Source organism: Ornithodoros turicata, chromosome 7, assembly GCF_037126465.1.
Source record: "Ornithodoros turicata isolate Travis chromosome 7, ASM3712646v1, whole genome shotgun sequence".
In the NCBI taxonomy this organism is placed as follows: Eukaryota; Metazoa; Arthropoda; class Arachnida; order Ixodida; family Argasidae; genus Ornithodoros; species Ornithodoros turicata.
Genome location: NC_088207.1, coordinates 28,750,855 through 28,768,234, shown reverse-complemented (window position 1 = coordinate 28,768,234; position 17,380 = coordinate 28,750,855). Strand labels below are relative to the sequence as shown.

Here is a 17,380-nt window from a genome sequence, read left to right as displayed (position 1 = left end):
AGACTTTTCTGGATGACTTGCAGAAGATGGTATTACGATACAATAGCAGGTGTTGTATAGAAGCCGGATTCACCCATGTATCGAAACAACTGGTCCATTTTTGTGGCTTTTTGAAAGGCATCGTGGCTTTCGAACCACCAGTTCGTTCTATTCTTCATATTAGCACTTGCAATGTCTAATAGTGCTTTGGCTTCAATGCTACCTCACATGACAGTCTCTTTTCAAGCGAATACGGGAGCGCACCTGATTCCTCAGGCCGGCGGCGAATTCTCCTCAAAGGTATTGTTGCGCTCCGTCAACCCTGCATCACCAGCCTGGACGCATTGAAAGCTATGGTTCCGACTCAAAGCCTGGAAGGCCACTATATCGCATGATTGGCCTTGACGCTATACAGTCAATATGCAGAATAGTTTGGGACCCTTATTGAATGAAAAATTAAAGTGGGAATTGAAGTTGGTGAATCTACTTTGGCCATGAATGTGATACTCGGGGTCCCCGTGTTCACAGCCTTCTTTTTGTTATTATATTTATTTTAACTCGTCTTGCAATCAGCGTGAATACTCCAGCCGAAGCTGCAAAACTGTCATAGTGTTCTGCTGACACGCGAGCCCAAAACGTTATATCTCTTCGTGCTTCTCGAACCACGGGGAATATCCTGCGTCTCAGCCAGAAGATGACCCGTGGCAGACGACAGGGTCGATGATGTCGTCTGCTATGTACGCAGTACGTCACTGCCCGATGTTCCTGCGCAGTGCGAATGCTCAACTTAAAAGACGCGGCGGAACTTCCTCCCCGTGAGCAGTTTTTCCTTTTCCTGCCACTAGAATATTCCGTGGGGACGCCGCTCGTGTGAAATGAAGCGCCGCACTGAATGACAAGACACCTGCTAGCGACCCCTATATGGCCTCGAATTTCAGTACAGTAAAGTCCCGCGAATACGAAGCTATTCATGCTTACGTCATCACCAAACCGAAACCCATGACAGACTAATCTCATTCATCTCAAAGACAACGAGGCACTGTTGAACGAAGCTTTGTGTACGCCATCTACAGGTAGCCCACAATTTAACGCAACTCTAACCTCAAAACCAGTCGATTCAGGATTCCGAGGGTCCTTTTAAAATGGGAACGCAGGCATTCTCACAATGAGAGTCAGCAGAGGCGAAACAAAAGGTCTCTCATTGCGCACCGGCACGGCGTGTATGCGTGCACTCCCCTTAAATCGGTTAACTACGCGGCGTTCGTTTCAGCTTGTTATCCGAGTTGCTCGCAAAAAGGTTAATTCAAAGTCCGTGCTCCAGCATCCTTTGCGGGTGTTTCACCGAGCTCTCCATGTCGGCTGTGTGTGTGTGTGTGTGTGTCTGTGTTTAGGCAAGTGGGAGGGTCGATAGATACCGGCTGCCTTTTATGCGGGATCTAAAAGGGGGGATGGCCTTTAACTCGGCCGAGCGCTCGTCGCAGGTTGCTTTTGATTAGGTTCAGTCGTTGTTTCTACAGCTTGTTGATCTGAATAGGGAAAGCCATGGTTTGCGATGGAACTGGTTTGGGGGAGTTTCAGGGCACGAGAAAGTACATCGGGTCTTGATTCTTGAAGGTTTCGTAGGGTTGCATGCATATGTTGGGTTGTTTAAACAAAGACAACTATCGATAGGTTGGCCCAACTCTATATTGGCATGGCGTTACATGCGTACATTCTTATTGCACTACTGTCTAGCGTTGTGGAGTCTAATATAGCTTTACTGTACTCCGAAAGCTTCTCCACCAACATCGTACAGTGACTAGCACAGAAGCTCTCTACGGTGTGGATGTGGATTATGTATGTCGTTGAGTTTACTGAACTTCGCCATCAGCTTCACTACTGACTATTCTTCAAGACAGCGGATGTGAGGCGCTTTCTACGACGAAATGAGAACCTGATTGTGAAATTTCATGCATGAGTAGCTATAAAACGGAATGTTCCGTACACTCGCTTAACCTCATTCCGCTGAATAACTACCATTAGTAATGAAGCAGAAGCAGCATTACCTGTCGTGTATGGAGGACGCTAGATGTCGCATGGTAGTACAGGCTGCACATGGCACTTTTTTCCCGGATTATTCCCAATACTTACTTGCTTGTGAGGTTCTCCTTCGGGGAGGAACCTCCTGTAGAAAGATGACCCACAGCCACAATCTTACTAGAATGTATTCATCTACCCCTTGGCCACGCCACCGCGCTTCTTGTCGCCAAAGTGCGGCCAGTTTGATCACCTTCGATGCGGGGGGTAATGGCAGGATCGGATCGCCGTTGTTGGCCACTCAGAAGTGGGCGTCGTGACGACTATAGCAAAAAAAGAAAAAGGAAGACGGATGGAGGATAGAGGGTGAAGGGTGGAGATGCGTAGAGGGTGCATCAGTTCGTCGGGGAGAGCAAAGTGTTAGAGGGGTCGTGCATCTTCGATGCACCGAGCTCCATCTGAGCCTTTACGCCAGTAGAGTACGCTTCTCCTTCCAGCTCCGATATGTGCTTGTTGCTGTAGCCCGGAAGCTGTGTGACACGTCCTTTTCCGCTCCGTGTACTTTACGGAGCTTCCAATGGTGCCTGACACAGTCGTGCCGCAACTCTGGGTTCCATCTGAATATGGAGAGCCTGTTGTCGTTCAGTGAGATGACCGCCGAATACTTTACGTATCCATGTTGGACAATATGGGCCCTCTTGACATAACCCGGTTAAAGTATTCATGGGGACTTCTCCGGTCATCGCCACCACCATGAACCATAGCCGGTCTCTGACTTGATATGACCATGCACACAGCACACAACATTTCGATCGCGGCCTATAATTTTTGCCAAAAAGATCAGCCACAACTGAAACTGGTCAGCCACACCGATTACATAGTTGCGCTGCAGAAATCTACCACTTCTATTAGGCCCGTCTCATCGACACTTCTGGCGAATGTCTGTGCTTGCGTTCAATCGCAATTCTGGTTTGCACCTGGACATGACCGCCGATGTGCCCACTGACTTCCCATATGTATGCCTATTGCAGATAACGTCGAAAAAGGAACATACACCTATCCTGCGCCAGTACTCTGGCAGGGCGATGATTTAACTGTAGTTGGTACCTTACGCTGCCAGAGCTTTGCATCCCGGCGACTGTCCCCACCTACCAGTCACTAACCGAACGGACTACGAACAATTGCGTCTCCCAAGGCTCCACGGCTCCCCTCTTTTGAGTCAGTGTGAAGTCGGTTTTCCCCTGACGGTCTTTGACGGCGCGGTGCACTTCTCAACTGCTTTTCGCTTTCATATGTTGATATTATGCGCATATTGCGTCATCGCAGAATCCATTGGGCATCCCTCTTGGACTGCTGACCTCGGTGGATCGGTTGGTAGCACGTCCGCCCACTGACACAAGGATGCAGGTTCGATGCAGCAGAGGACACCAGCAACTCAGTGGCAGGATATTGGTTGCTTAGACACGCCGTTTTCCACGAGGGACGTTAAAGAACCCTCAGGCGGTCAAAGTTAATCCACAGACTGACCACTGTGACGTTGCTCATGCTTATAGTTGGGACTGTCGCATCCGTCTCGGTCGCTTCCGAAACTATATAGTGCCGTTTTACTCCTCATTCATTTCCGACAATAACGTCGAAAATCCGACGCGGATAAGTGGAGTAGTTTCTGTGCAATTTGGTGTAACGCATTGCAAGAGCAGACGACGGGAGTTGAGAGTATGCCTGAATTCCCTGTCTGGAAGTAGGAGAAAACGTCACTCAGAAAAGGCCAATCAGTAAGCGCCCTTTGGCGCGGACAAGACCAATCAGGGAGCGACTGAAGGGCCTTTGGCGACCGGAGCGCAGGTGGGACAGCGTCGGTCGGAGAGACCGTGATCGGCTTGTGGAATGTCACTTCTGCACTCTTAAAAATGAACTTCACCGCATAGCACGCTCCTAGCCAACCATAATCTCGAATGAAATCGTTATCTTCCCCGATTTGCGTACGCCCACCGTTTTCAACAAATCAGGGAAGATGACGATATCATTCGAGATGATGGTTGGCCAGGAGCGTGCTATGCGGTGAAGTTCATTTTTAAGAGTGTGGGTTAGCGTCGGACGTGCTCGTGCTGCCAGGAGGGTAACACCGTGTTCCACTCGACATGGTAGTGTCAGAACTCGCTTTGGTAAGCGAAAGTCGGCGTATTTACCGAGGTCTTTGCACATGGTATATTGCGGTGCGAACGCGAAGCCGACAAGCTCGGAGACAATCGCCTGCGCTGCTTGGCTTACGTCATCATGATGTTACTATCGCTGGAGATTCCTTTCATGGGAGTGCAAATCTTTAAGTCTCGTATGCAAGCTCTTTTCGGAAGAGAAACTTGGCCAAGTACACTGCGAAGCAGTGCCGAACATTACCGTATCCGTTTCATACACACGTTTCCGGCTGCGATAGTCCCTTTAAAGCCTAGCGGACTCAGTGTGAGAAAGAAAAAGTGGAAAAGTGGAACGTCGCAAGCCAACTTATGCCAAGTAAATGTAAAAGACGGCCATTTCCATAGATGTGAAACTACATTCCAAGTTTTACATTACAGGGGCACCTCCGCGTTTGGAACGCCATCGGAAGACGTCACGTGCTCGAGGGTACTAGCCTAGATGGCTTATACCTCTGCCACACGAGTACACTTCAATGATCATTGAACATGCCATTGAACCTGCCCGTAGCGCCATCTACCTTGTACATTGGTACCTCCCAAAGTGTCATACCAAGTACGAGCGCTAACAGTAATTCTTTTTTACTTGGTTACTCTGAACGTGCACACATATCGAAGTGTCACCACCCCTTTAATAGCCTCGACAATTGTATAACACTTATTTCACTTCTCACTTCATATTCCCATCTTTTCCCTTTTCTTTTGTTCATTAACCTCCCCAACCCAAACCCAGTAACTGAGCGGACAACTGTAGGTGCTTTCGAGTGACTGGCTTCACATTTGTGTAACCCCAATCTTCATATGTTCCTCCCATCCATACATATACATGCTGCCCCGAACAGGAAACACCAGGCATTGCATACCGGATCAATTCACGGACAAGATCTCACCCCGTTGCGTTAAAGGCACCTACACTCTAAAAACAGAACTTCACCGCATAGCACGCTGTGTGCTTCACCGCATAGCAAAGCATAACCCTATCATTCGTGGCAATAGTTGGCGCACAGCGTGCTATACGGTGAAGTTCTGTTTTTAGAGTGTATGTACTGTGTGTGCTACACTCTTAAAAATGAACTTCACCGCATAGCACGCTCCTAGCCAACCATCATCTCGAATGATATCGCTATCTGCCCTGATTTGTTGAAAACGGGAGGCGTACGCCTTTTTGTGACACTTATGCTGTTCATAATTGTCACAGAAAAGGCGTACGCCTCCCGTTTTCAACAAATCAAGGCAGATAACGATATCATTCGAGATGATGTTTGGTTAGGAGCGTGCTATGCGGTGAAGTTCATTTTTAAGAGTGTATGTGATCGTGTGCCATGACTAAGTATCGTAGTACGCGCCTCGGTCAGAACTTCGGTCGAAAGTGTTCAGGCAAGGTGAAGTCGGTGAGGATGCAATGAACGACACGTACTCGTGAGAAGTCGATGTTCGATGTGATTCATTTTATTCCCCACCTTTCCAGAAACGTACAAAAACAGAACTGCTACGTGTTGAGCTGTACATGGCTAGCATCCGGGCAAACAACCTTTTATTCTGTAACTGTAGAGGACACCACAAGAGGGCGCAACATAGAAGTGATTATTCCGACAGAAAATAATCGTGTTAAATATTGAAATACTTTCGTGGCTTCCATTATTGAACATGAGAAATGAAAATGATATAGGAAGAAGGAATCTAACTTCGGAATAAATTAAGTGTCGTCCGATAATGTGGAATGCACAAATACGTTGGAGTGTACAACAGATACAGATGGCCTTGTAGATGACTTGCTGGTTTTTGGTACCGGAAAAACCGTCTGCCCGGCTTAATTCGACGTCTAAGTGTCGGCGGCAACCTTCTGTCTTGGGCCCTGAAATGAAGAAGAAACAGTGGTAAGATGACCGTGATAGGGAATTTGGAGGTGGCTGCGAAAAATATGAAAACAACTAATCAGTTCTTGGAGGCTGGACTTTAGGTAGGCTGCATCATTTGGTATTCCCCTTTCTTCCCCTCAACTGAGTTTGAGTTTGATTATAGAAAAAAAAAACGGAAGATATTGAATTCGTCACCTGACGAATTCTGCTACTTCCACAAAGGAAATGAAATGAGTGAAAGGAGAAAGAAAACTGTAAAGATGAAAAGGTAAAAATAGAAAGACATCACCCCTCCAAGTCACCGAACTGTACGTGCACATGACCGTACGTGTCAGTCTACATCCCCACAACTAATTTGTACTGCCGCAGTTATTTGCATGGTTTCACGCACCCTATGTGCACCAAATGCATATGAATACAGGATGTTCGGGACGAAGACCCTCAGCAAGCAAGAAAAGCTCGTACGCCTGATCGTAGTACACTGGCGTCACCGTGCAATCCGGCATATTGCGTTTCTGGTATCCTGCACTCTTAAAAATGAACTTCACCACATAGCACGCTGAGAGCCAACGATTGACCAGAATGGTACCATTATCTTATCTGATTCATGGAAAGCACGGGGCGTGCGCCTTTTTATGATAATTATCATAACTGCATAGGTGCACAAAAAGGCGTACGCCTCCCGTTTTCAACAAATCAGGTAAGAGAACCATGTCATTCTAGATGACGGTTGGCTTTAGGAGCGTGCTATGCGGTGAAGTTCTGTTTTGAGAGTGTGGACTACTTGCAATGCACCGTTAACGTTGCGCGAAGCAATACAAATATGAGGCCGAAAGGCGACACATGACTCTCGACCAGTAGCAACATGTCTAGTAGTTAACCCACCAGATCATAATGCAACACAGACGGTGAAATGTTAGATTGGACAAACCCAGGCCACATGATCACACTACGCCTACCCGTCCGGCGCGCCCCTTGTGACACGCGGCACAATCGCATGTGGCAGTGTTGCTGATCACCAGCGAGTCGGTGAACTATATACAACGCCTAATTTCTGAACGACAAAAGTACAGCTCCCCCATCAGAATTCTTTCTAAGCTAAAAACTCGATCAAGAGACTTTCGTTGTAGCAGCCGAGAAGCCAATTGCCCCACAGCTGGCCACGTAAGCCACCGCCATCCAACGTTTACAGTTGCACAAGGAATAATCGCGAACTGAGCTGCATAACCGAACAATGCTTACGTAGGGCCTGGTTGATATTTTATAGTTTTGGAGCTCTTTGAGGGCGCTGCAGAAAGTGGTCGCACAAAAAACACAACATTCGTGCCGTGTCATTTGTTGTTTGTCTTTATATTTGTACTTACTGCGTAACCACTTTCTCCACGGCCCTTATGAAGGGAGCTCAAAACTAAAAGAACTGAACTCATTTTCGTTCGCAGCAAGGTCTCCATAGTTCTGCGTCTGGGCAAAAATTATTCTGCAGCAGCGCGTACAGCTCTGAGATTGGGTACACGCAGTTGGAGCGCGTTATGATTACTTGGAAGGAAGCTAAGGAGATCTGATCGGGAGAATGTACCGCGAAGCTCTGGAAATGAGTACTGTGTAGGAGTTAGTATAGAAACCGAACCTGTCGGTTTGGTTGCGCGCAAGTTACCATGCACGTATAACTGTGTAAACGTTTCATGTTTTTAGATTGCACAGCCGGTTCCAAACTTTGTATAAGGAGAATGTACGTTTATTCGAGAAAAAAAAAAAGAAAAAGGAGGAAAGCTCATTCGAACATGAGGTCGTCTTGTTGGTCTATTGAAAAGAAAAAGAAAAAACCAAGCAAAAGAGAAGAGATAAAAAGGAAAAGAAGCAGATCACTTTCGTGAGGACGGTGCCGATTTGGAGTAGCTGGATACGCACTTGATTGGACGTTGATCAGTGAAACTGAGACAAAAGGAGAGAGAGAGAACATAGGACTACCGTAGTCCCATGCGCTTTCTGTCCTTTTCTCTGTTTCGCTGATGAACCATTGAAGAACTCACTGGTGGTTCGTCAAAGATTCAGGCTAATTCGTCTATAATGTGGTCTACTAATTCACAAGCTATTCATAAGTTATGTGTTTCTGAAGAAGAACCAAGTATCCAAAGTACCGCTTTTGTCATATTCCACTGTCTATGGGTGCCGTATATGGGGGGTCGCTAAAGAAAGTGCTGCACATCCCAGGTCAGCCACGCACACATTCCCGAGAGTTTCTCAACAATTAACGTATAGAACATCGAACATTATAAGGCTACAAAAATGGCTCAGAGAGGATTTGAGAATCACAACTCAACAGCCCCTTTATTGAATCAGTTTGAATGCGTATTACATTAATGGGCCGGGCCTCGGTGGAACAGGTGGAAACCTTTCTGACCCCAAAATAAGTGGGCCCCCGGGTGATCCCGACGAGCCCTGAAACCCGAACTCCGGCAAACCCAAACGAGGGCACCGCAGCAACTTGGTGCCATTGTGCCTCATCAGCTGTTAAGGACGTGAAGTGCCAGCGAGTTTCTACTCTAAGAACATTGGGTGGTGCCACGTGTAGCGATTTCAGCGCCCTCAAGCGGACGAAATTAATCCACGGACCGACGCACCGTCGACGCAAAGGCGGGAATTATCGTTATCAACCATGCTGATGGTAATCATCTGGGACGTATTCGGTTGCTCCCAGCTTGGTTAGACATAACGCTTTCTCTCTCACTCTCTTTTTTCCTGCTATGGTCAGGTTCCGTTTATCGCAGCTGTTGTCTTATACGCGATACTCTAGAAACGTAACTTCACGACATAACACGCTCGTTAATAAGCGCCACTCAGAAGGGTATCATTCTGTCTTCTATTTGTTAAAGTTAATAGAGAGTTTTAGTGCGTCGTATGCTATCGCCTTCGCGTACGTAAGGGATAGCGTCGGTGGTTCTGCGCACGCGCAGAACATAGTTTCGTGCATTGCGCAAAACCACCACGTTAGTGAGTTTTAGTATATCGTACGCAAAGGCGATAGCGTACGATATACTAAAACTCACAGCGAAGCAATCTTCGCGTGGCTCTTTCCGAAAATAATACTAAAGGTACCGTGATGTTACACGTACGGTTTCTCTGCGCAGTGTGGCGACATGTTGCACATACCGCAGGGTAGGGCTGCGGATAATTGGACCAATTGGGGTTCTTTTGACGTGCGCGGAAAATCTCCGACACACAGTGCTGGAAGTAATATTTACCTCCCCCACATTGCTACCGCCCTCGGCCGGTATCGAACCCGCGGTCTTGAGCTCAGCAAGTCAGCACGTTACCGACTGAGTTACTGAGGACACTTTCCGAGCACCAGAAATTTTCCAGCTAACACTTTTTTTGCCCAGTGTCGAAACTATCAAGCAGCGGGTTGCCCAACTATATCCGGTGTCGTCACATCCGCACTGCAACGGTACCGATCTGATTGGCCCGCACGTCCAAGTTCACCTGGTGTAACAGACGACGGAACACAAAGACGGGCGACAGCGGTGCCCCTAACGTGATCCAAGTGACTAAAACCGCTAGATTCCTTGCATTCATGTTCGGATGGCAACGGTCACGTGATGCAGCTCGTGCGCCGACCTATCAATTTCGGAGCGCTAGGCCGTGTTGCCACGAAATGATCACACGAATTCGCCATAAGTGTTACGAAATTGGCGTACGCCCCTCATCCAAAGCAAATCAGGAGAGACAGTGACGCCATCGTGAAGGTTGTTTGACCTTGAGGGAGTTATACGGTGAAGTTCTGTTTCCAGAGCGTAGAGGACGCCCAAATGATAACTTGAAACATTTCCGAACCAATTCAGTTTCGTATTAGACTTGTGCATAGCTCTTTTCATACCAGCATGCACTTCTTACGGCAAAGACGCCACCTTCGCTGTCGCTTCTTAGGTTCTCCCCTGCGAAATATTTACGGCCCCTCTTTGGCCGGTGATACAGCTACTTCACAAGGGTCTCGCGGTCTTGCGGTTGCACGCAGCAGACTGGAATTTATGAGGGCACCCTTTGGTCTATACTCTGCTCTTATTGCTACTGCACTCACAGTGGCGACATTCTCCCTCATCTGAATTTACGGTAAGACCGTCTCTTTTTCTTTCTTGCTCCGTTTCGTTGTTGCGACGTAAGAATGACACTAAAGCGAGAGTCGGGTAATGTGTACGATGTCCCCCGTAATTTACCGGAAGGCCTCGCTAGCACTAAGCGCATTAAACTTGTGTTAGCCAGGTTCCCGCTATAGTGGAATGCGCTAGCTTCATGGGGGCACTTGCGTGCGTGCTGAAGTGAGCACGTGGCTTGCATTCACAATGGAAATTATTCGAGGACTGACGCTTTTCTCTTTCTTGCTTTTTTTTGTGTAGCTAATGCATAACTAGAAGCCAGTTTCGAAGAGGTAAAGCAATTCGAGATCTTAGAAAGGCATCAAGAGAATCAGAGGTTTATTATTCTAATCAGTGCAAGAGGAAAACAAGTACCGAATAATAAAAGAGAGAGAGAGAGAGGTGTATCAAGCCCCCTGTACGTCCTCTCTGCCTTCAAGCGTAGCGACGATTTGGACATGGGGAGAATATCGGGGTTGAAGAGTAAAGCCAAACTCAAGTGCGTAAGTCCGCGCTCCATTGCATTTACCCCTTTTTACTTATACAGTAAAGCAATCTGTTTTGCTGTAACGTATTCCTGTATGGCAAGTTGATGTAAGAAACTTACGCGCAGAATATAGGTTTGAAAGGGATAGCGCTACCCTTCCTAACAGGCTACAGCCTGCTATCCGGCAGCAGTGCTGATGAGCACGTTGGAAGGGATATCGCTATACCCTCCCTGGTGCGCTCTCCTCTCGAAAGCTCAGAGCAACGGCTCACTAATCTCACCCGCATGGGGATAAGCCATTAAAAAAAGTAAAAAGAAATCGCTGTGCTACAGCTACAATGTATCACGTGAGCAAGTTCACGTTATTGAAGCTTACCACGCACGACATTTTACTTGCAGAGCGGAATGTCTTATTCATTGTAGTGTGCTTAGCTTTATTTGTTCACAGCACTTGAGTAAGAACGTGGAAAGCAGGACAAGAACCAGATATCGATACTGGGACAGCTTACTTTTGATAGATACATTATAAAGTGTCTCGCAGACCCGGTTCGTTCGTTCGAACAATGGCATGTCACCGAGTAAGCCACTGTACCGCGTCCCGATACCACGTAAACTATTCGAGCGTTCGGGCACGGCCCCTCGATCTCGCTATCCAGCGGTCGAGGGGCTGTGGTTCGGGGGACGTTTTCCCGCACTAAAACGGACGTTCCGCTGTTCGAATGACGCAAACCTTGAGGGAGTTATGCGGTTCAAACCGCCTATTATCCGGGTTCTAATCCTGGCACTGGCTCTGCTGCCTGAGTGGTTGCCCGGGTCGCTTCGTAGATGCTTTAAGACAGATGGCGGCGGGCGTGGGTCTCTATGAATTCAGCCCAGAACGCGTGATACCCTCGCGCACACGTACAGCATAGTTCCGCGTGGCACGCAGAACGCTCGGTAAACACTTATTGGGAGAGATAGACTACAGTTACAAACACTGTTAGGAGGAAAGTTCACTCCTTGAAACCGTTGAAACAGAAATCTGTGACAGGAGCATTTGATTGCGAAAACTCCCCTGCGAGCTCTTTCGCTCCAAAACGGCATATTTCCAGTGAAAAGATGACTAAGAAGCAAGCGAGCTGTATGCTGTGGCATAATGTAATGCGTACTTCCAGAGTTATTTGTACGGTTTGTCGTGACAATCGGCAGCGGACCTGCGACTACGGGGAGGAGCAACCGGAGAATGTACTCATCGCTCCCACGACCTTTTCGTGACGTGTTCAGCATCCTCTCCCACACATCCTCCTCCTCCTCCTCGTGTATTCCCCGCGGAAAGGAAGTCACGAGCCAAGCCCGTCACGTCAAGGCAAAGGCGTCCGCATTTCCCCACCCTGACGTACGTCGCGCATACGCCTTTCTGCGCGCGCATTTCAAACCGTGAAGACTCCAATGATTTATAATGCCGACGATCTATTGTAGAACTCGAGTCGACGAAACGTGGAGCAGGGATTCGGTAAATCAGGAAATAAGATGGCCGCGGAAAAAAAGATGTCTACGAATACGCTATGCAGGCAGGCCAGCTGTCGGCGCAGCTCCCCGGTGCGCTTCTCTCCCCTATTGCCCACTGAGCGAACACATTGGTCTGCAAATACCCCCTCCCCCATATTGCTGCCTTGTGAGGAGGCAGATACTTCGTCACGTGGTTTCTCCAAACTTTACCCTCTTTCCTGCGTATTGAAACAATCTTTCGCAGCGTAAGAGATTATTTAGAAGAGGCATACCGTTCGAGCATTGGGGGATGCCACGATATTCCACCGTTAAGAATCCATCGTTTAAAATCCCAGATTTCTAAATTAAAGCTTTAATATGAACAATGGCGCAATGATAGTGTTGAATAATACATATTACTGACGAACCTCGCAGTATTGCGTGATTTTGACGTCAGTAGAAGTCATTGTCGTGAATAAAAACAAAGTTCTTTGCGACCGTTAGGCTTAGCATGGCGGCCACATCAGAGCAGCAAAAATTGTTAGAATTTGGTTAGGGTAGGTTAGTTTTCAGAGGTTGGGGGGCTCCCCACGCTCCCACGCTCCCCACGCCGTCGGGGGGCCCCCCACAGTTGGGCACGCACGCAACGCTACGCTAGCGCCGTTTGGGATTTTGAACATATGGTATTCTAAACGGTGGATTCTTAACGGTGGCATTTCGGGATACCCCCGAGCATTGACTGGTGGAACTACCGAAGAAGACGGGTCCATCAGAGAAAGAGGACAACCGTTTTACCCATTGTCTTTGTCCTTGTGAGTATTGATCCCGACGATACAAATGAATATCACACTACTCCAGCCACCGGACCCGACCAGCTCCATGATGCAATTGTTCCCCAAAATAAAATTTTAAAAAATATTGCGAAGAAAACGCAATGGACTTACATAATCACGTTGATGTACCGCCATGCAGATCGGCGTCCTCAGCTTGGAAAGGCAGTACAAAAGGGGAGAAACAAATGTTGCCCTCGTTCGTCCATAACGTGTCGTCACGCTGTATTTACACTTGAGTGGTTAATGTCACGTTCAGTCGTTTATGCGAGTAACTAAAGCACCTTACTTTTCTCACTTCAAAACTTCACTCTCACAACCCTCATTGCTCTGCACCAGTCAACGGATGAACTTTTCGCGATATCACTATCACGCAACATTGTTGCACTTTTTCTTTTTCGCGTCTTCATCCTTCCTGCTGTCCGTCGCTGGATTCTCTGTAGTCTGGCAACCACGATCCTGTCGCGCCCCCCACACAAGTTGTACAGTTAACACCACCACTAGTACGGCCTCCAGAGAGATGAGTCCGAACTCGTATGACCATTCGTGGAACCTGTCGACGATGACGATGTGGCTGTTGTTGTTGTTGTGGCGGTGGATGACGTCACCACCACCGTCGTCTTGACCGTGACAGCCAGAGACGGCGTCTTCTTGGGACTGTCTTCGGATGGCGCCGTACTGTGGTCACTCTCGATGGACTCGTCGGCTGGTTCGTGCTTCGGCGAAGCAGAACTGGCGTCGCTATCAATGTTGGGCGACCCAGCAGGAGTTCGGTCGGGCGATGAAGGAGACTGATGGGAGCCGGGCCGGAGTTCGGCGCGCAGAAGGTGGAGGCTTGGGTGAATTCCTCCGGGACTTTGGCCCACCGTACCGTAGAGTTGCGGGTAGAGCAGGGAGGGAGGAACAACTGGACCGCCAAGGTAGGCAGCTCCGTTGCCGCTGGCGTAGTAACTGTGCGGCCCGAGGAGACCGGCATAGCCAGCGGCGGCGTGGGTTAGGTAGGGCGCTGCGGCAGAGTTTACGAGGAGACTTGCGGTTGTGCTCGGCTGTAATGAGTAGAGGAGAGAAATGTTGCTCATTGACTCAAGGTGGATGTACACACGTACGTAAGCTGAAAGCACGTTAACAAGAAACCTTGTCAGCCGAGCAGGAACTGACCGCGGTAGCGGGAATGCCAAACTGTGCCAAATATTGGCGGTCTGCCTCTTTCGCGCTTGTCTAAGCGTATGTACACATAGCTGCCCACCGTCTGTCAGTCTTGGAACATCTGAGCACTATATGCCGCGCTTTCTATCGGTCCCATTGAACAATGCCTTCATAGTCATGCTATAGCTACTGTTATTGAAGACTGGAGGACGAGCCATTGCACTGGCTTAATCGATAGCAGAGCTGCTTGCCCTTCATTCGTCGGCTATTCCTTGCATATGTAACAAGAGCAATGTTTTAAGAATGTACGGTAACACGATTTTTTTAAACATTTGTAAAGTCGAACGAAAACCGTGCTGACTTATATGTGTGCACACCCCGTAGTGAAATGCTTGCGTTCTTCTCAACGTTCTTAACTATTAACCACTTGCTGTACCTAAGTGCCCGTTGAGAAACGGCCATTTATGAGCGAAATCTGTGAACTAGTATAACTAACTTGAAGCCTAACGTACCTGTTGGTTGAAACCGGCAGCTGCATTGACTCCCGCAAGGCCTTGCCTCAGCTCTGACAGCCTGTCCGTGAGGCACATATCCTGAGCGGCCGCGACAGCGCTGCTGTAGCGACTCAAAGCCAATGAGGCATCTGCTTTTAAAGAGAGGTTCGTGGCCTGCTCGGGGAAGTTGCCGTTCGAACCGTTTGAACGCTCACCTACTCCACTGCCTGCAATGCAATAAAGACAATCGTCAATAGACATCACAATGCCGCGAAAAATGCTAATAACAATGAATACGAAATCTATAAATGCAAATAGTCTCCTATAGAATGTGATCGGTCACTGAAAATATTTTCGGTCCTTGTACATGAATCAACTCTCATGAAGACTAGACTGTTAAAACAGAACTTCGCCACACAACACGCTGAAGGCCGGCCAGTTGCACAGAATGATACCACTCTTACTTTTGATTTATGCAAAGCGCAAAGCGTACGTCTTTTTGTGACAATTAATGTAACTCCATAAGTGTCACAAAAGGTATACGTCTCCCCTTTTCAACAAATGAAGGAGAGAACGATGTCCTTAGGGATGATGGAATTGTCCGGGAACGTATTATTCGGTGAAGTTACGTTTTAAGAGCAAGGGTAGCAAAGAGTGCGAAAGAGGGGGGGGGGAAGTCTATCCTAGAGGGGGGGTCTACCCTAACCCATTATCTATGTTACCTCGAAAATTATGTCTTCAGTTTTACATCACACTTTAGCTGGTCGAGAATTGGTTTACTTATATATAGGTATAGATAGATAGAATAGATAATGTTTATTTTCCATCTGCTTCGATGAAGGGAGGACACCGGAAAAAAGTTGTTTTTAACAAGTTGACGGGTCCGGGCCCCACGCTTAACATGCATTACGTGATCTCAACACCTGCAGTCATTGTAGATGACGTTCAAGTTGAGTATTGCGTACTTCTGAGTACTTATGTTCGCACCTCATACGAGGAAATGTGGAAGTTTAACAACATTAATCTTTTCAATTTGATATACTTCTTGTCGAAGCTATAAAAGTATCTTTGAAATTCGTTCCCACCATTATAAGACAGCGTTACAAAGTAGAACAATCCCCCTGCAGAGCACAATTAACGCACAACGTAGCCGAGTCGGGGCGAACTAAACACCAAACCAAACAGAAGCCCCCATGATAGCCACGGCATCTCACTTTTCCTCCCACGAGCTCGTTTTTTTTTAGACCTTCGTTTTTGTTTTTTGTTTTTCTCAATTATTCGCCACGAGCAAATGAAGACGAAAGAAGCAGGAAAGCGAATAGGACGCGTACCCTAATTTAAAATAAGTGGATATATCGTTCGCACGTCTCCCGATTGGGGGCGACACCATTGAATTTAATGACGATGGCGGTGGGGCTGCCTGCCGTCGTTTTCATACAACGCTCCAAGGCGCGAAAAAATTAAGGGGTATCGCGCCGCGTTTCGTTTAGCCGCCACAGCGAAAGAAACACCCCCCACAAAAAAAGAAAGGGAAAGAGAGAAAGAAAAAAAAATCGGCAGAGGAAAAGATTGAAGAACACTATAGCACGAAATGAACGAATGACAAAGACAAAAAAAAATCAAAGTAGGAGGGAAAAAAAGGAGTAACGATTTCTGGTGCCGCAAACCGTTCTCGTTCATTAGCTAAATCCACATCGGACTACGGTGTATAAAGGAGGAGGATCCTTTCTGTTCCGAAATGGAGGCGCGCACCAGCCACTTTGGAGCTGCAAGGCTGCGATTGAGGTTTCCCTGGTGAGAAAAGTAGATCGAGTCAAAGAAGTGTGCGGTATTGGTGAGGCGAAGGAAGGAGAAGGATTTCGGCCGCGGGTTCGACGAGCGGAAGCTGAAGAGAATGATGTGAGGGAATTAAAGCTGCCACGTTTTGTTAAACACAGGAGAATGACAGAAGTTTTGGGGGGAAGTTTTGAGCTGCGGAGAAATAAAGGAAGCACACCAGGCGTGTGGTACTTTGAGGGAAAGTTCTTGCGGAGGCAAGGGTTTATGAAGGAGAGAATGGCATAAAGGCAGGCAAGCTGGTGGAATAACTCCATGATTATAAACCCGTGAGCGATGGGTGAAGTACAGGAAGACCACAGAAGAGCTCAAGTGTCCTGTTGCGTGGTTGTCCTGAGAGAATTTTGTCCATCGCTCAGGTTTATTATCATTGGTTTAGGAAGGAGTTTAATTTGTGGGGAGGTTGGAATTCTCTCGGTTATATACGGTATATGTAGTCGCTATATTAGATAAATGAAGCCGAATAAAAGCAGACAAAAGGCAAGTCCATTAAGAGCATCAGTGGTGATCATGGGACACTCTACTTGTTGGCAAACCGGTGTGGTGCTTGTGTAGCATTGTTTCTAAGGCTCCTGTTTACGTACCGGGAGTAATTTGCGCAGAGGTGTTGCCGCTGGAAGGGCATGAGCTTTCATGCGGACCTGCGGCTTCGACGGTGTAGCCCGCCACAGCCGGCGTCCCGAAGGCTCCAGCTGATCCTGTAGCGGCCAGGTACGTGGAGTAATGTTGGTACGCTCCCCAGTGAGGATCTGCTCCCAGGTGAAACACTTGCGTCAGATCTATAAGAGACGGAAAAAAAAAGACAATTTGTTGAACGTGTGGTTTTCTGTTATACACCATACACCGCAACCGGATAATCGTGTGAAAAACACCTACTGATGCAAAGGAAGCACTCTAAAAACGGATCCTCACCACGTGACACACACCATAATTCAGAGTGACGC

General features: G+C 47.7%; 1 protein-coding gene across 2 annotated transcripts in view; it reads right to left on the bottom strand.

The window, feature by feature from the left end:
• Positions 1–5,626: 5,626 nt before the first annotated feature.
• Positions 5,627–17,380, bottom strand: part of LOC135399757 (runt-related transcription factor 1-like) — a 75,373-nt gene continuing 63,619 nt past the window's right edge. For both annotated transcript variants that reach the window (XM_064631487.1, XM_064631488.1), the window contains exons 4-7: positions 17,021–17,215; positions 14,619–14,827; positions 13,075–14,006; positions 5,627–6,042 (exon numbers count right to left, since the gene is read on the bottom strand). In XM_064631487.1, coding sequence (XP_064487557.1) covers positions 13,461–14,006; positions 14,619–14,827; positions 17,021–17,215 — 950 coding nt within the window. In that variant the 3' untranslated portion in view covers positions 5,627–6,042; positions 13,075–13,460. The remainder of the gene's footprint in view (positions 6,043–13,074; positions 14,007–14,618; positions 14,828–17,020; positions 17,216–17,380) is intronic.